This window comes from Schistocerca piceifrons, chromosome 2 (genome assembly GCF_021461385.2).
Source record: "Schistocerca piceifrons isolate TAMUIC-IGC-003096 chromosome 2, iqSchPice1.1, whole genome shotgun sequence".
NCBI classification, from domain to species: Eukaryota; Metazoa; Arthropoda; class Insecta; order Orthoptera; family Acrididae; genus Schistocerca; species Schistocerca piceifrons.
The window spans coordinates 730,573,838-730,598,679 of record NC_060139.1 but is presented as its reverse complement, the minus strand read 5'-3'; the positions used below and the strand labels follow the sequence as shown (position 1 = coordinate 730,598,679).

General features: G+C 40.6%; 1 protein-coding gene across 1 annotated transcript in view; it reads left to right on the top strand.

Annotated features, from left to right (window-relative positions):
• LOC124775803 (uncharacterized sugar kinase YeiI-like) overlaps positions 1–24,426 on the top strand; it is a 281,535-nt gene extending 257,109 nt beyond the window's left edge. Inside the window, exons 6-7 of the mRNA XM_047250634.1 lie at positions 21,238–21,374; positions 24,112–24,426. Of these exons, the coding sequence (XP_047106590.1) occupies positions 21,238–21,374; positions 24,112–24,289 (315 nt within the window). The 3' untranslated portion in view covers positions 24,290–24,426. The remainder of the gene's footprint in view (positions 1–21,237; positions 21,375–24,111) is intronic.
• The last annotated feature ends 416 nt before the right edge of the window (positions 24,427–24,842 follow it).

Here is a 24,842-nt window from a genome sequence, read left to right as displayed (position 1 = left end):
TCATGCACTGAATAGTGAAAGACTGGGAATTACAAAATGGAAAATTGTATTTGATGTTTCATTATGAGGAAATGATTTTGATCACTTAATGACACTATATTCAGGACTGAATTTTTTACCTGAAATACTGTCAACTTTAATTCATTTCAGGACGTATCAAAAAACCATTGCTGGAGATGGCACTCAAGCTTTCTTACAACTGTCAATGAATGAAAAGGATAGAGATTCAAAGTGTTTGTTTGGTTTCATGTCAAGAAGAGAGATAAGATGCAATTTGGCAAACTTCAAATGATGCCATTTATATATTTACACATGTACCATTGGTTCTCACATGCAGCCCTTTACTCCTATTTGCAGTGAATTGGCTACAGAGTTTAAAGGTTCTGATTCTATTGCAGAAGAACTTACAGATAAAAGCACTTTCATGGATGACTTTGCCGCCAGCTGTGAGGATGACAATATGGTCACAACTGTATACTATCAGGTGATAGGTGTGTTGCAAAAATTAAAACTTCCAATGAAAAAATGGTCTACAAATTCTAACATACTAAAGAGTGTATGGAAAACAGAAGGGCAATCAGTTAAAGAACATACCACAGTCTTGGCATTGACTGAGATATGGTATCAGATTCAATCCTCTTCAGTCACCATCTTGTTACCAATAAATTACATGATGGACCCACAACTAAATGTCACTTACTGCACAGGAAAGCAAAATTTTGTGATCCTCTTGGCTCCTTTTCACAGATATCCATAATGGGAAAAATCCTCTTTCAAGATAATGGAAATTTTGGGCATCACAGTTCATTCATCTGCAGTCATTCAGAGTACTCAGATGGATAGGTTTGCACTGTCAAAAACCACTAATTCACATTTTTCTGATACCTCAGAAAGGACATACAGAGCAATGCTGTACATTTGCACATTCTACACAAAAAATGTAGTTGTCTGTTTGGTTGTGAGTAAAAACAGTTTCTCCTATCTAAAGGGTAATGCTTTTAATGGCTTGAATGACTACTTGCCCTACTGGGTTCATGCCTTCTGACATATTTCTGTCAGGCTACTGGGTTTGATATCACAAACACAGTAATGTGGAGTGATTCCTGGGTGGCACTTGGCTGGATATGAAGCAAATCCAAATCGCTGGAATACGTTTGTTGGCAGTAGAGTAACTGAAATCCACGAAATTTTAACACCATTGCAGTGGAGACACTACCCTACCACAACAATCCGGCAGATTTGCCATCACATGGAACTTGAATAGGTAGATTACAATCTTCCATGCTATGGCAAGATGGGCCTTCACGGCTAACTCAGAAACATGAAACTTGGCCTCAACAACAAATCTCTTGTGACCCATTACTAGAGACATGAAAGATAACAAACAAGCCTTAGCTATTAATGCATGGGCATATCCCATTGGCACATCAAAATACAGTTCTTATTGGAAACTGTTGCACATAATAGCATGGCTTCTCAGTTTCATCCGTAATGTTACATTTCCAGAAAAGATAGAGTAAATTCTCTATCCATAATGTAGACTCAGCAAAACAAAGTTGGATACATATGGCCCAACAAGAAAGCTTTCCACCAGAATACCACACACTTAAAAACAAGACCAAGTTTCCATCGAAATCAAAAATAGAATGTTACAACCTGTTTCTTCAGGGTGGACTCATGTGGCTTGGAGGATGACTTCACTTTGTGGACTTGAATACTCCACTCTTACAAGACTCTGATTCTTTATGAAGTTAACTTATTCAAAAACAACACATACGCTTACATCACCTAGGAACTGCTGTATTATGGAACGAACTTTGGATTTTAAGGGGAAAACAAAAAGTAAAAGGAGTCATACAGATGTGTCTCCTTCGTAAGATAGCCAGAAGTTCCCAAGGAGGCAAGAGAGAACCTCCTCTACCATCTGACTGCATTAAATTCACTAAGCCATTTGCAGCAACAGGCTTAGATTTTGCACACTCTTCATCAAACTTGGCAACTTCTTACAAAAATGTTGTGTGTTACTGTTTACATGTGCTATAACAATAGCTCTCCACCTTGAACTTGCATCAGATATGAGCACAAATAAATTTTTGATGGCCTTCAGGAGATTTACTGCAAGACGAGGACTACCAAATACTATTTATTTGGATAACACAAAAATGTTTCAAACAGCAAACACAGAACTGAAACACAACAATCATTTCTTTGAAGACACAAGGGTCAGCCAGCACTTGATTCACTGAGGTGTTTTTTGGAAGTTTATTTTGACATGGGCAGCTAGGTGAGGAGACTGGAGGGAATGCATGGCAATGACTGCAAAATGTTACCTCCAGAAGATTCTAGGAAAATCCTTAGTAGATAAAGAAACACCTAGGACCTTATTACTAGAAATAGAAGCTGCCATCAACTCATGATCAATCATACGTGGGGAATCAGATGCACTGACACCACGACATTTCTTAACAGGAGAACAGTTAACTACAGTACCCACAGGTCCTGAGCCAAGTATACAAAAGGATCTGCAAAGAGAAGCAAAGCTATGAGAAAAATTGCAAAGTAATTTTATGAAAAGATGGGAGAAAGAATATTTGTCAGAATTAAGAAACTTTCATGAAGTACAGTGCCCTAGCAAGAAACTGGTTAAATGTAGATTGGGAGGCATTGTTCTCTTATAGGAGCATAAGCAGCCAACTAACCTCATCTGCACAGTGGGGCCTGCTGTTTCTCTTCAGCTAAGTAATGTAGATTTATGACTGGGTACTACGGTGCTATAGTTTTATACTTGACATGGCCAAATTTTGGCACACAATAGTTTATTGTCAATAGCTTCTAAAGGAGGTCAATTTATTTTGGCTGGAACCTAGGTAAAGATTGGTTTTTATTTGCAACTGAGGCTGGCGTGTTATATGTTTGAAAAACAGTTTGTTAAGAACAGATTGACTTGTACTTTTCGGCTTATTTCTCGCATACATCGGGAAATGCCGTCTTCTTGCACATAGCTGGATTATTTAATTTTTGTGCTAGCTGAAGGTGAATTTCATATAATTCTTCATTTAATGTCTGTTTCTTTGTGTATAGTGATTTAATTTCGTGTTTCAGCCAGGCATTTGTAGCTGCCTGTTTGGCAAGTTTTGCTGCTTTCGAACTGTTAAATAATCCGGCAATGTGGTAGCAGATGGCATTTCTCGATTTAAGTAAGAAATCAGCCAAAAAATCACCATAAGTAGAAATCAACCTATTCTTAATGAACTGTTTTTCAATCTAAAAAGCAAATCAAAATGCAAATAACCTACAGACCACTGATGATGCTTTACCTCAATAAAGCGAAATGCATCTGGTGAAAAAATTACACATTTTTGTTGTTGAAACAAGAGAACGAAAATATCCACAAGAATTATAAAGCAACTAGAGACACTATGGCCACACAAATGAAGAATTTAGGGTAGATTTGATGTAACTACTATAGGCAGCTGTGGCACAGCAATGAATTTTAGGGGGGGGGGGAAGTGATAATTATTCCTGCCACTAGGTGAGGTGTAAAGGAGAGGTGAGGTGTAAAGGAGATGAGACAATGTGGTTCATAATGGTACTACTAATCTTGATTGGGGTGAAAGCATTATGGAACCAGTTCCCGGAAGGGAGTTCTGTTTGCCAAGCAAGAGGATGTAATAATCACCGATCATCACTGGATGATACAGGTGGTATTCATCACATGGGAGATGTGTAAGGAGGACTGGAGATTATTCCATATATGCAAAGGAAGAGGGGTTGGATGGATGCTGGAGGTCACCTTATGAAAACAATATTTGGCACTGCTGATGAGGAAGACATTCAAAGTGTGAATGATTCAGTAAAAGAGGTTATGCAGTGGGCAACAGGGAACAAAGTCATGAGTGATTGTCATCCTATGCAGACTGCAAGTTTAGAGGAGGACATATTGAATAACACACGACTCCTATGACAACTGATTGGAGATGTAATGTGGAATGCCACAGCCACAGAAGAGGCAGTTAATCAAAATACCATGGAACTACAAACCAAAGTAAAATTCTTAGATAGGGAAGTAATAATGACAAAATGATTGCAGTGCATAGAGGACAGTGTTTTGGAAACATGAGGGAAAGTAACAACTACGGGAGGTTATGCAACAGCCTGTTAAGAGGTCATCTAGGGGTAGGCTTGTTACCAGAGCAGTATTTAGAGGGTCTAAGGAAGATACAGGAGGAACTAACACTGGAGTTGGGGTTGGTTTTAGAAACCAAGCCCAAAAACTTACCTTTTTATTTCAAGGCAGCCACAGGATCAGTGAGAACTGATGGAGTGAAAATTTACATTTACATTTCTATACAAGTAGCAGGGAAACAAGCACGTTATGAGTGATGCATAGTTCATGTATATCTGTCAAGTAGGGTATACTGAAGAAATCTGTTAGAGTAAAAACACAGCAGCTATTATTAATTGCAGAAGACAAGGCCAGATATGTTGGAAGTAGTTACAAAAATGCTACTGAGGGGAAATTGTGGTCTGTCTGAATACGGTAGTTAGAGAGGGGCAGGATTCCTGTGCAGTGAAATTGCTAGTGGGGCAAAAGGAGGTAAGAGAATGCAATAAAGAAGTGATTGAGCCAGAATTGTACTTTCAGTAGGTTAAGGCACATCAGTTGTACTCTACCTTTGACAAGATAGTAGTAGTGGCTAGTTGTTTTGAGCAGGGGAAGCTCACAAAGAGGCTAGAATTAAATGGGATTGGTTTGTTATTAAATGGAACAGCATGCAAGATAATGGGTCTTACTTTCCATCTGCCCACACTAATGTCAGGGATAACTTATTTGAATATTTCGCAACCTCATTTGTGTTGGCCCGAGGGACCCACAGAAGTGTTACCTGCTGCAAATCTAATTAGTTTAAATCAAACTCTGGGATGGACTTAATGCAGTCTATGACCATGCTTCTGAACCAGCAGGAGTGATGAGTCTCCCTGGAAGCCTTCTTGCAGCATGAAAATTTATATCGGGAAAATCAGTACCAGAAAGAGATAATATTGGCTATTGTCACACCATCCATCACAGTGGCACTTGTTCTGCTGAACATAGTCATTATTTTGGTACTAGAAGACAAAGAAAAAGACTGGGTTTGGACTTGGCCATCATTCAGATTCCAGTGGCTTGGATGCACTGAGCATAAAAGCAGCAGGACGACGAACACACAAGGGGGTAGTATTAAGGATAATTGGTTCATTACAGCTTGTGAGTTTGGAATAAAAAGTTACTAGTCATCATACAAGAAGACTAGTAATGAAATAAGTTCCATAGTGTTTGAGTTAAGGACCAGGGCAAGGGGCCCTTTAGAAATGTGTAAGATTAAGTGATAGGGTTAAGGAAACCAATTGTTAGAATATTTCTTGAGAGGCAAAACGGGCACAGAAGCTTTCTTCCCTCCTGGGCTGCATTTCTTTCACCACACCCCTCCTTCTCCATCCTCACTTCTTCCCCAATGCCGCCTCCTTTCCCTCTTTGTGTTCTGATTGATGTCAACCTGGCTATCCACCTGGTACCCACCATTCTTTGCAGTTTTGTTCCTCTTGCCTGTTCTCTTTCATCCTTTTTGGTGTTTTGGTTCCTCCTTGGGGTTTGACCTCCACATTTAAATTCTATGTCCTTTGTGTGAGCTATTTGGGGAAGAACTCCCTCCCTAGAGCCTATGTCATGGATTTCTTTCCCCACTTCCTTCACCTCTTCCTTCCCTACATAGGCCCCCTCCATCCTTCTTGGTCACCAACACATGCAGCCAGTCCATGTGGTGTGGCTGTCATGTGGGCACAAGTTGAGCATATGTGTGAACTGTCGCTTCAAGGCAGATTGCTTGAAGGTTCTTCGGGTTGCAGGTAGGTAAATTTCAATCCAGAAATGTTAGAACTGTTCAAGAATTTGGTCAATGAGGGATAATTGCGGATTTGATATCAGAGGAGAAAGCTATTCCCATGGTCGCAGACAGTGAGCCTACTGTCGAGATGCAGGTTGGAGGAGTGCCCCCACCCCCTCCCCATTGTGCTGATAACTACAGATAACACTACTGATACCTGAGCTGTTGACTCCATTGTATGACAAGGAGTGGTTGGTTGTCATCCTGGAACATCGGAACACCTGACAACAGCTGCCGTGCCAGACAGCCCTTGCTGTGGGTGGGTGGCATCCATGGGGAGAGTCACTAATCAAAGTGGATGGTATCAGTGAAGATGCTTGGCACATGAAGTGTATCAAGCTGCAAAAGTCTGGCCATTCTCAAGCGGCCATCTCCTCAATGGGTAAAGGTTCATTGAATGGTGCTTTGTATGGCCCTGAAGCCTTTCCTCCCCTGACTACACCCAGGGAGGAGGGTCAGGCTCACTATTTTGGGATGAAACACTTTACCTGCTACCTGGTCTGTGCTAGGATGGATGGGAGCACAGTCACTGCCACAAAGCCATTGTTTTTTGTGGAGAATATTAAGGACACATTTGGTGAAGTCGAGTCTCTCAGTAAGTTTCTTTTGCCACTCAATCTGCAGCCCTTCATGCTTGTGATTGTCTTGGTGATTTCCCAGTCTATTACCCCCTCACCAGTCTCTGAATGTCGTCCAGGGAGTGTTTTTTCATAGGGACCTTAATCATGCAAACTGATGAGGAACTCTGGACAAATCTGGAGTGCAGTGTTCATTTTGCTCAATGTATGCAGAAAGACTGTAAAGACAACCACACTGCTACTGGCACCATTATTCTGGTTTTTGAGGGAGGTAACCTTTCAGAGTAGGTCAAAATTATGGCTTACCGATGTGATATGACTCCATACATCCTGCCACCCATGAAGCGCTTTTGGTGTTTGTGTTTTGGACATAGGTCTTCCCGCTGTATGCCAGACCCTCTGTATGGTGACTGTGGACACCACTCCATGAGGGAAGCTCCTATAGTCCGCCATCTGTGTGTGTAAGTTGTCAAGACCACCATTCTCCATGCTCTCCAGATTTCCCAGGTTACAGAGAGAAAAGAAGACCCAAGAATGCAAGTCTCTGGATCATATGTCTTATGCTGAGGCTCACTAAAAATGCAACTCACTCCACCCAGTGTTGATATCATCTACTTTTGCCTCTGTTACATCCTATCCCCCTCCTTCCTCTTCCTTATCCCAGCTCCATCCCCCTCTCCCATCCACCACTCCTGCAGTTCCCACACCCTTCCCTCCATGTGCTGCTCTCCCTCTCCTTCCACAGAAGTGCCCTCCCTTTTCAGTGCCTGCCAGTGATGGGGCTCCCTCTTTGGACCCTTTCCACCTGGTGTTTCTCAGGTCAGAAGCCTGCTACCACAACTCAGCACCGCAAGGTTGCCCGCTCTCTTTTGGTTTCAGATTTTTCAGAAGGCTCCTATCTCTTTGTGCCCTGCCCTCCTTAACCTTCAAAAGAAGAAACATAAGTGGCAGGACAAGGTCCCCCTAGTGTTCCTGAAGGTGCCATCTCCCCCCTCACAACCTGAATCTGACATCTTTTTTAAGGATGTCCCCCATCCTTGTTGGTGACAACCACTGACCTGGTGATGTGACCTTCCCTTGGCTTCTTTATGTCTGGCCTGGACTCTCGCCACATGATAATGCTATGGAATTGCAGTGGATAGTACTGTCACCTACCAGAAATACAACAACTTGTTTCCTCTTATTCTGCAACCTGTCTTGCTCTTCAAGAAATACACTTCCGTGATGACAACCCTCCAACGTTTCGTGGCTATTGGATGTTCTGTCAGAACTGTGCTGGCTCCAGGATAGCATCTGGAGGGGGGACTGCATTTTGGTTGACATTTATGTCATTAGTGACTGCATCCCACTTCATACCAACCTGGCAGCAATAGCAGTATGAGTGCAAACAAGCCCGCCAATTGCCATTTGCAGTGTCTGCCTCCCTCCAGGTAGGCCACTTCCTTATGCCGAACTGCCTACCTTCTTACAGCAATTCTCGCCACTGTATCTCCTTTTCAGGGACTTCAGTGCACACCACCCCCTGTGGTGGAGTGCCACTTTGATTGGTAGGGGCCTTCTAATTGACCAACTTATTACATACTTTGATTTGTGTCTCATCAATGATGGTTCCCCTATCCACTTCAGTGACACTCATGGTACCTTTTCTGCCATTGATCTCACCACCCCCTGCCCTGCTGTTATGGCTTCCCTACAGTAGTCACCCCATAACAATCTTTGTGACTTCAATCACTTTCCAGTGACTCTTATCATTTCCCTGCCACTCCCAGGCAGATAGGCCCCCATGTTGGGAATTCTGCAGAGCCAGATGGCCATTATGTATGTCTGCTGTGCACTTCGATCTCTCTGACTGCATTGATGTAGTTGTGCGAGGCATCTGTGCCACTATTCTTCATGCTGCTGGCTCTGCTATGCACCTATCCATAGACCCCCCCCCCCCCCCCTCATTGTCGACCAGTACCATGGTGAAACAAGGACATATAAGTCACTATCCAGGACTGCCAATGGGTGCTGCAGTGATTTAAATAACACCCTCCACAGACTAACATTATCACTTTTAAGCATGTCTATGCAAAGGTTTGCCAGCTTATTTGGCAGAGTAAAAGGAATTCTTCGATCACTGTATTTGGGACATATGCCTCTTCACATGTTTGGTCCAAGCTGCATAGCCTTCTGGACGGTCAGTGACAATGAACTGTCCAGGGTCCTACCCTAAAGGGTGTTGTGTGTGCTGATCCATTGGTCCTTACAGAACACCTCATGACACACTTTGCAACATCAGCTTCCTCTTCCTATCCTGCTATCTTTCTGTGACAGACCCAGGCCTGGACTCCATCCACAACCAGATGATCGAACACTTGGATATTACCCAGAGGCAACATCTACTCAGGGTCTTCAGTTACATTGGGCTCATGGGTATCTTCCCATCACAATGGTGAGACAGCATAATTATCCCCTTCCTTAAGCCTGGGAAGAACCCAGCATCTCTTGAAAGCTACCTACTGATTAGCCTGACCAACATTCTTTGTAAACTGCTCAAGAGGATGGTTTGCTTCCAATTAGGTTCAGTACTCTGGTCTTGGGGCCCTTTGTCTCCTTATCAGTGTTGCTTCTGGGGAGGACCATCTACAACTGACCATTTTCTAAGATTGCAAACAGCAATCTGACAGCCTTTTACTAACTGCCCTCACCTTGTCGCAGTCTCTTCTTTGACCTATGTAAGACATATGACATGGCTTGGCGCAGTCACATTTTAGTTACTCTTCAGATTTTTGTCCATGAGTTTTTATCCAGCTGGTCTTCCGGGTTAGAGTTGGCACTTCATTCAGCACTCCTCGGCTCCAGGAGAAACACTATCCCACAGGGTTCTGTATTATGTGTCACACTCTACCTCACTGCTGTTAGTGGGCTTATAGCCTCTGTTGGGCCTCTGGTTACCCTGGCACTGTATGTCAACAATTTTGGCATGTGGTGCAGCTCCCAATCGGTATCATCTGCTGAACACTAGCTCTAAGGTACCATTTGATGGTCCTCTGCATGGTCCCTTTCCCATGGCTTCCAGTTTCCTCCCTCCAAAACCTGGGTTGTACATTTTAGCTGTTGACCCACTGTACACCCTGATCCATAGCTTTATTTAGGTGACCAGCACATGGATATTGTAGTGAAGTCCTGTTTCTTGGGCCTTCTTTATGATAAAAAGCTGCTGTGGCTGCCCCATATTCACTACATGAAGACTACCATATTTACTCGAATCTAAGCCTGCGGCTTAGAATCGAGTGCAAAGTAAACGGAAGTTCTGTAAAATGTTGGTAGGTGCCGCCACAACTAACTTCTGCCATCGAATATATGTAGCGCTACACAGGCATGCTTTGCAGGCACAAAGCTAAATACTGGCGCCAAAACCTCTGAGTCAGTAAATAAATTAAAAAAAAAGGTGGAAGAAGAGCTTTTTTATCCGCCACGAGTTTCGACCACTGCATTTTCATACATTATCCAACGAAGTAAATACAAATTCCGTATTGTTCATCTTCGAATGTAGCATTTCAATGTACTTTGAAAATCCGACTGGTAAGATTGTTTGGGGTGCTTGTCAATATGACCAACTCTACATGCAGTATTCTCTTCACCATAAGAATAATACGAATATAAACATTTTGCCATGTATTCTTTCATGTTTGCTGCTATCTCATTTAAATCCTGTCTGCCTAATAAACTACGAAACTAGTGCGAGACAACAGCAAACGCAGAAGAACATACCTATCATGTCATGTTTATATTCGTATTATTCTTATGCCTAATAGTAATACTGTCAGAAATGAAGCACGGCAATTGACTAGATTTTTAAATCTAAATGACTCTAATTTCTGTGCAGAATGTAATGTACAAAAGAGGCGTCTGCAAAGATTTTCAAACGGCGAAAAATTTTAGGTAAACTCTCGTTCAGAACATCTTCTATCATACGCAGACTATTATTTGGTTCTTGTTGATCATTATCAAAGAAAGCAGCAGTGTAAGTAACAACAAATAGCAGTCTCTTGCCATTGTTTTGCTATTGAGACAATTCCTCTCTCTTTTTTTTTTAATTTTAAGCGGCGGTAGCACGCACAAAAACAAGCCATGCCGCAAGCGGCGACAGGTCGTAAACATACATTATCAGAATGCGACAAACCATGCATGACACAGTACAATAATGCATTTTCAGCTTAGAGTGACGTAAACACCTATAACAAAGAGAACGGCACTTATCAGATCAAAGAAAAATAAGGAATCGATTCAAACTAAACAAAGCACATGAAAAAGGAAGGGTACCCGTATAAATACAGACGGAGTGCCTGACGCATAGCAATGGCTACCTGGTAAAGCTTAACTGCTGAGCTTATGACTCGAACCAAACTACTGTATCTGTATCGTCATTCATTCGACCTAAATTGTGTCTCATATTACAATGGACCAACTTTATTTCGATTTGGAGGTGCGGCCTAAAATTTTTCTCTCCCTTGAATTTCGAGTCTCAAATTTCAGGTGCGGCTTAGATTCAAGTGTGGCTTAGATTCGAGTAAATACAGTACACGCATGAGGAAGCTTAATGCCCTCTGCTCCCTGGCCTACACATCTTGGGGTGTAGACTGTGTTACTCTTCTCCATCTGTACCATGATCTGATTTTGCCTACACTAGATTAGTGTTGTCAGGACTATGGCTCAGTGGGTACTTCCACTCTGGAACTACTTGACCTTCTTCATCATTATTGGGTGCTTCTAGCAAATTGTGCCTTTCGCACTAGTCCTGTTGACAGTCTCGTTGCAGAAGTGGGGACTTTCCAGGGAGCTACTATCTTTCACACTGATGGTTCTAAAATGATAGATAAGGCTGGATATGCTTTTACATCTTCTATTTGCATGGAACACCATTTAATGCCACAATCGTGTAATATGTTCGCAGCACAGATGCTAACCATTAAGAGGGCCCTCCATTTTGTTACTCAGGCTTTGCTCTACATTGTTATAATATGTACCAACTCAATGAGCAGCTTTCAGGCTATAGAGCAATACTACTCTCATCACCCTTTGATCTCTGCTATCCATGACCTCTCTGCCCTTGGCAATGTTGCCTACACAGTTGCCTTTCTCTTGGTCCCAAGTTATGTGGGAATACCAGGGAATGAACTGGCTGACCGTTTGGATAAGAGGCAGATAAGTACCCCACATGGTTCTAGGTGCAGATATGTGGATCCACATTAAATCTCTCTTCACCCAAAAGTGGACTGACACCTGATGCACTACTGCACTCATTAATAAACTTAATGAACACTGCACAATCAAGGAGACTACTGCTGTTTAGTGCTCTTCCTTCCACTCCTCTTGGAAGGAGTCCATTGCCTTATGCTGTCTACGCATCAGTCACAGTAGGCTCGGTCATTGTTTTGTCTTTCATAACAAACCACCCCAACAATGTAGTTGTGGAGCCAGACTGACGGTATCCCATATATTGTTGGAATGTCTCCTCCTTTTGTCCCTTCGTACTAAGTATAGCATTCCAGATTCCTTGTGTTTAATATTAGCAGACAATTCACAGGTGGTTGAGTTGGTCCTCAGTTTCCTTCATGAAAGTGGTTTTTATTTTAAGTTCTAAGGTTTTGCTTTCCTCCTGGAGCAGGTACAGGGTGGTTGTGGTTGGGATCTGACTGTGTGTTTTCTGGGTCTGGGAACCATGATAATTCCTCTTTACAAAGACCACACTTTTCTTCCTGTGTTTTATCCAGTTTTTAGATTTGACCTCCCCTTTCGTGCCTTGTATTGTGTGTGATTTTAGTTTCCTCACTTTATAGTTTGATCCCTCTGACTGGATCTGCCCACTTTTAGGAGACACCTCTGTCTTACGCACATAACTTTTCAAACATAGGACTGATGACCTTACTGTTTGGGCCCATGACACCATCAATAAACCAGTCACTCAATCAATCAATTCTGCATTGCGAAGCAAAACACAGCCGATGGGCATTGTGAAGCAGAGACAGCTGGGTATGGTACAACAGTCAACACTGCAATGTCATAGCAGAAGGATGGAAGCCTTCCTCACTTGCCACCACAGAAGTGTTTAGAGTACATGCCTTAAGCCCTAAATGAACATAGTCTGGAACATATAAGTACTCAGCCATTTGTGCACTAAAATATTCTTGTCTCACTATCACAGCCTGCACCATGAGCCTTTGACACACAGAGCGACATCCTAGAATGCTGTACAGGGTCCACTGTTTGACTTTGGGACAGAGCAGCCTGCCATGACTCATAAAAGCAGTCACTGTCAGAGCAGAAAGCTGCCCACTTACTGGAGGGAGGTCATGGCTGCCTCCACATAACTATCAGCTGGGTTGCTGCACTGTCATTGTGGTCACAGACAGACAGACAGACGTTGCTGACAGCAGCATTCGAGTGACACCATGCTCAATCCCGCTTTTGTGGTATCAGCAGTGCTGGATATCCATTGTTAACTGGATGCCTCCACCAAGCTCTTCCTGATATACTATGGCCGAGGACCAGAAGAAAGATGTTAATTAAACAGCTCATTTCACTTTCCACATCTGACAATCCATGGGTCATCTAACAATGGCAAGGTAAAAGGTGCCCGTCAAAGTAGTCTCACAGAAGAAAAATACAGTTCCATCTGTGGCATTGCTCAGGAAATGTTAACCTTCAGTGAATCTCATTCAAGAATCACAATTTCATGAGGATTTTCAGTGCCTCTTACTCTCACATTGTGGAGATCAACCTTCTCAGATAAGCTGAAGGTTGCTTCATCACTGAATATCAATCTGAAGGCAAAATGTTCATCCTCAAGGTGTTTCCTGCATTGTGTGCAGTAATCACTTACAGACGTCAGGTGGTACAGCTAGCACAGAGGGTGTATAAGGCTTGTTGGGGGGGGGGGGGGGGGAGGGAGGGAGGGGGGGAGATGTGGAGATGTGGAAAACAGTGCAGTCATTGTCTTAGTTTGGATTTATCTGACATCCAAACAGGCATGATCATTGGCTTTTGTGACAAGGGTAGAAGCATTTTCAAAATGGCTAAGTTTGTAAACTGTTTGAGTGCCATCATGGTTAAAATATACTGTGCATGGCAAAATGACACTATCCAAAACTGGCACTGAGAAGATTGTCGTGCAGCCTAAGGCATAGCTGACAGAGGGAAATGACAACTGTAGAGTTGGGTATGGGTGAATAGGTTTGCAACGACTGAACAACTGACTGTCCAGATGAACCAAGGGGCTACCAACAGTGTCTTCTTAATGACCATTCAGCAAACGTTACTGTTTATGAGCCTCCGCAGCAGGTTCATGGACCATAGGTGACTGCTATTCAGTGGTAGGAAGACTAGAATTGCATTCCAATACCACAAGTGGACATCCACTGATGGGGAGGAATGTTCTTAGGTGTAACTAAAGGAAAAGAAATAAAACAAACCCCAAAAGGTAATTTGGCATATTAGGTGTAGAGAGAATAGCTTTGAAACCACAATATCCAAAAAGAAAGTGATTCATGTAAAATTTGAAATGTAATAGACGTTCTTGAAAACTGTGTAATCAACTTTTACAATAATTTGAAATTCTGCAAAATTGAAAAATGAAAACTTTGTTGAACAAAATTACAGTAGGTTTCATGCCACATCCGTTCATGTGTAATAAAGTTTTTTTGAAAAGTAATCTGTCTACACAATGTGCTGTCATAATACATTTAACATACCTAATTAAAGTTTCTAAACATTCATTATTATTATTACAAGCATTTGTTTTGATTATTTTTGTTTTATATTTTAAACTGTTATTTTACATTTTAAATCCCTTTTTACATGTTTTGTTTTTTAGTTTAACATTTCACACATATATGTATTTTGTTAATTGAAAATAATACACAACTCATTTTTATGACACAAAATCTGTACAACAGTGATTATCTAGAGAAATTCTTAAAGCATAATGCCTTTTAAGATCATTTAAATAAAATAAATGAAACTTCTCCATGTAATATACACTATGAACAACACAATATAAAACAAAATTCAGTAGGATTCACAGATTGTGGCAGGTGATACTCTAAATATCCTAGTTTGTATTAGGCATATTTCAGGACACAGGAAAACCTTGGCAAATAGAAGTGGTTACATACTATTGACTGCAGCTTGATTACAATTTTCAAATTTAGTTCTGCTGATGATTATGATGCCAGTCTGTACTTGAAAAACAATATAATCAAACTGCAATCACTAGTATATAATTGATTCTCTTTGCAAAGGTTCTCCAGTGTATTGAAATATGTCTGATACAAGTCAGTATATTTAGAAGATCTCCTGTCAAATTTCAAATCCTGCTGAATTTTGTAATATATTGCGTTGTTCGTCACGTGTATCACATGAAGTAGTTTCGTTTATTTTATTTCATGGTGTTACATTTTAAGCATTTCTTTCCAGATAATCATTATTGTACTGATCCTGTATCATAATAATGAGTTACTGTTATTTTCTATTAACAAAATACATGTGTGTAAAATGTAAACTAGAAACAAAAAACATCAATTTAAACCAAAAAACATAAAAAGCAATTTAAAATGTAAAATAACAGTTGAAAACATACAACAATAATATGTAAACAAAGAATTGGAATCATAATAAACATTTAGATATGTTGAAAATAGACAGGTTAAAAATGGTGTTTCAGAAACCAGTTTTATTGCACATGGATGGATGTGACATGAAAGCTTCTTTAATTTATTTTAAACCAAAAGGTTTTATTTTTCAGAATTAATTAATAGTGGTGAGGTATTTTGCAAAATTTCTAGTATTACATAACTTGATTATATAGTTGCCAAGAATATGAATTATATTTCACTTTTTATATGAAACATACTTCTTACATGTTGTCACATAGAAGAAAGTGTAAGTAGATGAATGATGAACACTAACTTCACTTCAGTGCAGAGCGAACTCCCTCCGGTCAGAACACATACAGTATATATACAGCTACAGAATATTCCAGTACAATGATTATTGCCATTTGTGGATACTTCTAGAATGTACTCAAACTGAATATAGAAATTAAGACTTTACAGTTCAGGTAAGTTTTGAACTCACAACTGTCCATGCAACAGTCCAGTATCATAACAACTACACTATAGCGACTGTGGTACTCAGCTTCTTCAGTGACATTGCTTCCTCCTTAAGAGAACAGCGTCTCAGTGTTATGTCCTAGTCCGGGAACGAGTCATGGGTTCTGCATACTCTGACTCCCGATGACTGATGTTCACCCTGGCAGTGATCTTCTTAGAACTTCCCTTGCCACTATGTTTTTCATCACCTTTCTGCTTGTTGCCCATCACTGGAGCTTCGAAATTAGCCTGGGTTGCAGGATCCTTGTAGGTCTCCATTCGAAGGATGTGGACCGTATCTCTGATCTTTCGTCGTCTTCTGTCAGGGTCAAAATGTTCAACTTCATAAGTAACATCAGACAACTGTCTTACAACCTTATAAGGTCCAAAGTAGCACCTGAGGAGTTTCTCAGAGAGACCAACCTTCCGAACAGGAGTGAGATCCAGACGAGGTCACCAGGCTGGTAGACAACAGGGCGGTGGCTCACATCATGCCTTCGGCGATCGTTTTCTTGAGCCTACAGCATGCAGAGTCAAGCTAACTGCCAAGCTTCCTCAGCTCTGGTCAACACCTGGCTGATTTAGTCATCATCCATGTCATTAGGCTGTAACGGAAACACAGTGTCCATCATCGTCATTGCCTCACGCCCATGCACCAGGAAAAATGGCATAAATCCTGTGGTGCCTTTAAGGCAGTGTTGTGGGCAAACGTCACCAAAGGTAGCACCTCATCCCAGTTGCTCTGCTCAACATTGATGAACACTGATAGCATGTCAGCCAAGATCTTATTAAGGCATTTCAATAAACCCGTTAGTTTGTGGATGGTAGCCCCATCATGTGATGGGTAATGTTGCACCGACATTGGGAACATGGAACTTGCATTAAGAAGCTTTCAGTTCCCATGGGTTTCGCTCTGAAATTTAAAGTTACTGTGCTCTTGACTGACTAGGGGTCTGCCATGGATTTTTGACTGAAGAAGTGGTCCACCAGCTGAAAAAGTTGGGAAGCCCTGATCCAGGGTATTGTCAATTTGTGGAAGAGGGTAAACGTCCTTTTTAGTTATCTTATTAAGCTTCCTTTAATCAACAGAAAAGCGCCAACTGCCATCCTTCTTCCTGATAAGAACCACTGGTGATGACAATGGGCTCTGTGAAGGCTCAAGGCTGAATGATGTCATTCTTCATCATTTCCTCTACCTTGTCATGAATTATTCAATGTTCCTTTGCTGACACATGGTATGCTCTCTGGCTTATTGGTTGATGGTCTCTAGTGCTAATCCGGTACTTGACCGCCGATTTGTATCATTTGCTCTTCACCTGTGAATTGAAGCATTCAGAGAACTCTTGAAGAATGGCAAGTAGCTTCTTCTGTTGTTCCTTATTGAGATCTGGTGATAACTCGAGCTAGATGATCTTATCTCATAGTTGGAGCGCTAATTTCACCCACAGATTTGGCATGGGAGGTTTCTATGATGCTCAGCTGTTCTGCAATTAACAGCTTAGTGTCTGCTATGCACATGCATCTTGGAAGGATCTGCAGTTCTCAGTGACAGTTAACTATCCACATTTCACCAAATCCGTTCTTAAACAAGACGACAGAGGCTGGGATGACCAAGTTATTCTTCAGTGCTATGCTTCTCTTACATTCCTCTACAAGATCCAAGGGTTGATGCATAGCATGACACATGACGGCTACCTTTCTAGTGCTAACTGCAGGAATGATCACTTCATCCGGCATACATAGTCTCCACACACATTGATGTGCATCTTCCTGTCCACACTATCTCATTTCATCTAGCATAATCTTCGAGTGACTACAATCTATATTTGCCTGAGAAGCTTTCAAAAAGGCCCATCTGAGAATGACGTCATGACTACACTCTTGTAAGACAATGAATTCTAAGGGCTGTGTATGGCCACTTATACCCACATGAATGACATGTCTTCCTGTAGGTTTTACGTATTTCCCATTAGCCGCCTTCAGCAGAGATGTTTCGTTGTCGACGAATACGGTTTTCTGCAACTGGCAACGGTACTTTTCTGAAATGACTGAATATGATGCTCCAGAGTCCACAAGAGCTTGGGCTGCTTGGCCATCCCTGAGGATATTGACATAGTGTCCTATCATTTTTGTAGTGAACAACAGCGGAGGATTTTTCTCTTTGGCAGCGTCACCTCCAAGGCAGGTCGCACCCTTTAGTTTTCCAGGTTGCGGCAGCTAGGTGATCAGCTGGAGCCTCTAAACAGTGATGGAGACCTTGATTGATGTGTTGGGGTGCATCCTCTCCAGTGGCTAGCTTGCGGCGATGGTGACCTACGGCATCCTGCATCCACACTTCTTGTTCATCTTTGTCATCTCAGAGTCGGCATCGGCTAAGATCGGTCTGCTGTCTCTGGGTCTTCCAGATGTCAGTCTTCCTTGATGCCCAAACAGATTCTTCATGCGGCATTGTAGGAACATAATTTCGCCTGGGTCTCTACTTTTTTACCATTTAAAGGGAAATGAAGGACGAGAAATTGGGTTCAATATCTTCCTCCCTTATGTTCTCTTGAAACGTCTCAGTTTTATGCTCATTGTGCAATCCAAGTGTCTTCTGAACTTCCTCTCTCACTATCTGATGAAGAACACTTGTGAAATCAGTTTCTTCCTCCATTGCCGACATCAATATGATGTTTGGAAGCCATTCAAATTTCTTGTGTGTAATTCTTTTTTGATGCATTGTCTCAATATACTGGCACCATTTTATGAAGTCATCTGCTGTCAAAACCACCTTCAGGAGTAGGGCTTGATACATGTCCTCAGCAACACCCTTCATGAGATGTGCAACCTTATCTTCCTCGTTCACTCTAGGATCCACTATTTTACACAGCTCCAAGATGTCTTGAATGTAGGATGCTGTCATTTCTCCTGGACACTGTGTCCTGTACTTTAATTAATCTTCATCCTTGCGCTTCTGTCATTGTGTGTCTCCAAAATACTTGCACAGTTTCGCCTGGAATACTTCTCACCTTGTGAACTTCTCCTCGTTATTCTCATACTATTGCTTGACAGTGCCCTCCAAGTAGAAAAATACCTTAACCAAACACACAGTGTCATCCCAAGTGTTTAATTTGGCTATATGCTCATATACCTTCAGCCACTTGTTTGGATCTTGGCCATCATCACGAGAGAACCCAGAAGGATGTCTCATGTGGTGGCACACAGTTGCTGTCATCATAACGCCCTCTTCTTCTTCTTCTGTCTTTGTTAGATTGTGATCTGTTGAATATGGCTCAAACTCAGGTTTCTCGCCACATAAACGGTGGCTCTGTCATGGCCTGATGGGAGCCACTGTGTCACTGATAATGTGTGATATCAAAAGTTCCAATACCCCGCGTCTCCACCAGAATAATATCATATAGAAGAAGGTGTAAGTAGATGAATGACGAACACAAACTTCACCTACCGAATGTTTATTCAGCACCTACAAGAGCATAGAGTGAACCCCCTCCAGCCAGAACACATATGGTATATATACAGCTACAGAACATTCGAGTACAATGATTCTTGCCATTTGTGGATACTTCTAGAATGTACTTGAACCAAATACAGAAATTAAAATTCAGGTGAGTTTTGAACTCACAACTCTCAATGCCACAGTCTAATATCATAACCACTACACTATGGTGACTGTGCTACTCAGCTTCTTCTGTGAGAATATCATAGCTTCATTGGGATCATTTTGTTTCCTTGTGAATGGTGACTGTTGTCTTTTCAGATGAATCACATTATATGCTCCAGCAGACAGATTGCCGATGGTGTATACGATGTGAAATGTCTGAAAGCAAGAAAGAAGGGAGTGTTGAGGTCTGGGAAATGTTTTTGTTGCATTAGCTAGGTGGTCTCATCATTCTGGAAAGCACAGTGGATTAACATAAGCATGCCTCTACGGGAGTCAGCATGGCCCCAAATCCCTTTTGTTACCTTTCAGAACCTTACGGACTGTTTTTCCTGCACATATCACAGTGGTCCATGTTGAAAAATGTGGCTATTTAGGCTTTTGACAAGTGGTCACCCTAATGTGACTCAACAGTGTAATAAGAATGTGAACTCCTTTGCCAAATGTAAAAGATGATAACTTTGTGTACATTTATGTGCAGTCACAATTCTATATTATTTTTAATAACAAGGTAGTGAGAGGTGCCTGTTCCATGTTAAATGGTTGGATTAAAAGTGCTTCATTTATCATGGGGAGTTCTTCCCCTCTGGAACCATAGTTCAGTATTGTTTCATGTGATGTTTTGTTGTAAAAAATGTCGTGTGACTAGGGCCTCCCGTCAGGTAGACTGTTCGCCGGGTGGAAGTCTTTCGATTTGACGCCACTTTGGCAACTTGTGTGTCAATGGGGATGAAACGATGATGATTAGGACAACACAACACCCAGTCCCTGAGCGGAGAAAATCTCTGACTCAACCGGGAATTGAACCCTGGCCCTTAGGATTGGCATCCTGTCGCACTGACCACTCAGCTACTGGGGGCTGACATGTTTTGTCATGCTTGCTGTGTACAAAACCATCCCAGTCCATTTTTGGACAATTAAAGTCTCTCCAATAATGATCATACATTTGGGAAATGCATGTTCTAGCAATCTAGGTTCTGTCTAACATTTCAAGTTACCTTTCTTGGGGTGTGGGGTTGGGGGTAAGGGGGGGGGGGTAGGGGGTTGTCTCGTAAGTGATAAGGAGGAGGATAGAAGTACTCACACTTGATACTGAATTTTGGCCTAACAATTTTGCATACAGCTCCAGTTTCAGTCTAAGTGAGTTCTAAGTTCTTGTCACCTCCATTTCCCATCACCCTATCTTATCGAAATTCTGTTAAATATACCGCAACAATCTCACTGCTGCCAAATTAGGGTTTTAGCCAGCTTTATGTACTTAATATTAAATGCAAGGTTCACTGTCTTTCATGAATGCTTAAAACTCTGGAACTTCGTTGTGAATGCCCTGGCAGCTGGCTACTAGGATTTTAATAGTTTCACCTGTAAATGGTCAGGGTGCAGAGGGAGTTCTTACAGTAACACTCTGGGTTCTTCTATGGCTCTTGTCATGTAGACTGGATAATGTGTTCTGAACCCTGTTGCACAAGTGTAAGAAATAGCACCCTGGCTTGTCACAGAACCATCAAAATTTCTGGCTGAAGCCTTCCACATTGTTCAAAACTACAGACTGAGAGCTTAGTTGAAATTCTGTGACCAAATAAAAGATTATACAATCTTGTTTGACTACAGTACCATCTATAAGGGCATTGAAAATGGGTTCAGATAAAACTTGCCTAGGTTTTAGCATTGCTGATAATATGCAACTGAAAGAAGGGATTTTTCACTTAAATAACTGAAGGTGATAATATTTTCACTCGCACTGCACTTCCTTTTAGTATGAAACTATTATTGTCACATTGTGGACTCCATTGTCTGTGCAAAGTTTTAATTGAAACACTTTTTTGTGGAATGGACACTTCTTGTGATATTATTTTGCAAAGATTAAACTGGGACACCCAATGTATAGTTTATTTATGTTAAGAAATTTACCACCACGTGCAGATAAAGATACTCTGTTCCAGATAATTCGTAGAGGTAAGCCAGATGAGCCATTTTATGCACAAGGAAAATGGCTGAAACAAACTGGTGACATCAGTGCCCGCCTCTACCCAGCAAAAAAAGTGACAAACTTGGTGAATGTCATGGGAGCTGGTGACTGGTAAGCATCATCTCAAAAATAAAAGTGAAATCACCTAATATGTGCTATTTATGTTGTGAAAAGTGTTATTAATTGTATGGCAAGCAACAGCATTGATTGTGAAGCCACATGGCAAGTAGCAATGTACTGTAAACATTAAGCTACCCAGTAGGAGATAAACCACAGATTTTAGTGTAATACAGGAGATGGCAGCTTTTTTCATAGTTTAAGCATGACTAGCATGAAGTGGTAAAGTGATAGTTCATACAGTCAAAATAAGGCACTGACTATTACGTACTGATGATTGGACCCTAAGCACATAACATACTGATAACTTTTCTTCCATTATCTTAGTGTGTTTAATCCATGTCAATTGAAACTGGTATTCACCATTTTATAGTTTATAGATTATTTATGGTTGATGATGTAGAGTTGTTTTCCCTCTTTAAACTGAAATTTGAGCTATTTTTAGGGTTCCATAACTCAATCAGTAAAAACTGAACACTTAGAGGAACATTTTGTTGTCTGTCTCACAGTTACGACATTTTTTCCCAGGAACAGGTAGAGGTACCAAGTTAAATTTATATCACATACTAAGGTCTATGGTCACTTGGTGGCTTGAAAAAAGCTTGATATGTCACCTCTGCATCTATTATCAGTTGCTCTTTACATCCTTGTGCTCCTTTGCAACAGCCTTTTTGTTCTTCATTTATAATTTTGTTCTGTGTTGTGTGTGTCATTAATTTCTGTGTAATAACTGAAGTTAATATTTTGTATATTGTTGGTAGGCATGTTATGGGGCGATATTTTGCTGGGTTTGCTGTGTCTGCTTGATCTTTAGGTTTCAGATAAGTTATTCCTTGTGTAAGTGTATCAGGGACTGTGTATGGGTCTGCAATGTAACTGTTAAATAATTTAGTTACATGTCAATGTGTTGAGGTGAACTTCTTTAGCCAGAAATTTGCTATTTTATCTTTTCCAGGGGCTCTCCAATTGTGCGTAGAATTGATTGCTCAGGTGACTTCATGTTGCAAAATTATCACTTCAGGCATGTGTGGTCTCATCTTGTATGTGTCTGTTTCTGCTTGTATCCATCGTGCATGTCTATTATGTTGTACCGGGTTTGACCATTTGTTGCTCCAAAAGTGTTCCATGTCTGTTATGTTTGGTGGAGTGTCTATTTTAATGTGTGTGTTATTATCTGGTAAAATTTCTTTTGGTTTGTGTTGAATGTTTGGTTTTGTTTCCTTCTATTTTAACTTTTTTCATATCTTCTAAGTCATTTGGCCAATGCTTGTAATTTCTGCTTCTTTTCATCTAATTGCTCTGTCGCTTCTTGTTGTGAGATTTTACCTAACCTTTTTCGTTTTCTGTCTGATATTTCATTTCTTATAAATTGTGTTAGCTGTCCAATGTCTTTTCTCAGTTTTTCTATTCTGATCTGTAGCCTGTGTTGCCATGCTGGTTTTGTGGGTTTCTTCTGTGTGTTGGTTGGGTCTGATCTCTGCCTAGTGTGTATATTTAGTGTAGTGAGTGCTCCTATATAAACCAGTAGTTGTAACTCTTCCATAGTTGTATTTTCATTTATTTTGTTGTGTATGATTGTGTTGATAGTTGTTATTGTTGTTTTGACTTGTGGTTTATTTGGTGGTCTATGCAAGAATGGTCTAATGTCTGTATTTGTGTCTTTGTATTCTATATATGTCAGCTGAAATTTTTCTTCTATATCTAACATGTGTGTCTCTTCGTGTTCTATTTGTGCTTGTTCTGGTGGCTGTCTTAAGATTTCATTTTCCTCTGATTGTTTAATTGATGTGTGTTGTTCTTTGTTTGTTTGTTTTCTTCCTCTTCTTCTTCTTCTTCTTCTTCTTCTTATTATTATTATTATCATCATCTCTATACATAATTAATTTTGTGTAGAAACCTCAGAACACAAGCTCTACTTGCACTTGTTTGGTTTTTTTTCATTATATTCAGTGTTAATTTATTACATCTACATAATTGCAAAGATACTTGAGCATTTCATTTCCCGCCTCAGCTGTGTTCTGGAGGTTGTATAAGTAAGTATAATGTTGCTGTCATCAACTAAACAAATTTTTACTGAAAAAATCCAACAACATAGGCAAGCACAACTGATGTTTTGATTTTCATTACTGCAGTATTTTTCTGATTTATTTCTTGAAACATATTATCCTGTGTTTGCAGATGACAAAATGCTTGGATCAGAATTTGTAGAGCAATCCTTTAATGCTTGTCATTGTTATCATCTCCGTACCATATAGTCATTTTGATCAGCACAATTTTAAATTTTTTTAAGAAAATAAAAGCACTGTTAAAGCTAGAGCTGAATACAACATGTTGAAAATTTGAAGTAATCTGTACTATTTTTAAGATTCATTTTATTTCTTTTACTTAAGTTGCCCTCATTTTAAGAGCTACTGTGATCTTGAAATGTTCTGCAACAAAATTTCTCAGGTGAGAATACCTTTAATCTTATACTTTGACTAATATATTAATTCAGTGCCTCAGTTATGCTCCTCTCAATTCAGTGGATAAGCACAATAATAGACTATGACTAGTGTAGTAGTTCACTGCTTCAGTTTTTCCAACAGGACTTTATAGGTTAGTTCAGATTGATCTTGAACTTTGGCTAATGTAATAATCCTACTCACCGGTTTTGTAGAGTAGTGATAGACTTCCCACTTAGTCTTACGTAACATGTTTTCATTGTCTGTGATACTGTTGCACTCATTTACAGCTTGGCTGCTGGTTTCATAAGAGGCATGTTGCTAGGGCTGTCCGAGGAGAGGTGTGCTGCTGTGGGACTAGCCTGTGCCTCTGCTGCCCTTAATAATGACTGTGCTGTGCCGGTTCGCCTTCTTTCTGAGAATGCTATCAGACAGACCACAGCTGCCGAATTTCTATCACTGCATTAAGTATAATGTGTAGATAGCGTTTACCGAGCTGGAATTATCATGAATGTGAGAATGATGGCAGAGGGATGGAATTGGTGATATTTTTATCTGCTTTGCAATTTAACTGTAAATAAATCTACATTTTTATATTCTCTTAATTGGGAGGCAGAACTTTGTCATATTCACATCCTTAAAACACAGAATAGTAACTGCTATAATTTTATGCTGTATGGTTTTCCTGTAAAACATGAAATGACTACAGCAGTATGTGTGTAAGATTGTAACAATGTAGAAGTTTAACTGCACATGATACCCAAGCCACAAAATTTGATGATGGTTTTTGGAGCGAACTGAAACCTGTCATAATAAATAGAAGAAAAACTTTGATGCAGACAATGAATAAAGTGTTTTAAATTATTAGGCTTATGGGTCCTAAGGCAGTGTATCACAGATTAAAACTTATATAAAGTAATTTAGAAGTAATTCCCAGAATTATCAATATGAATAGTTTATTAAACAATGGAAAATCCAGGATGGAATGTAACAATACCATGAAAAAGAAAGTTGCTACTCA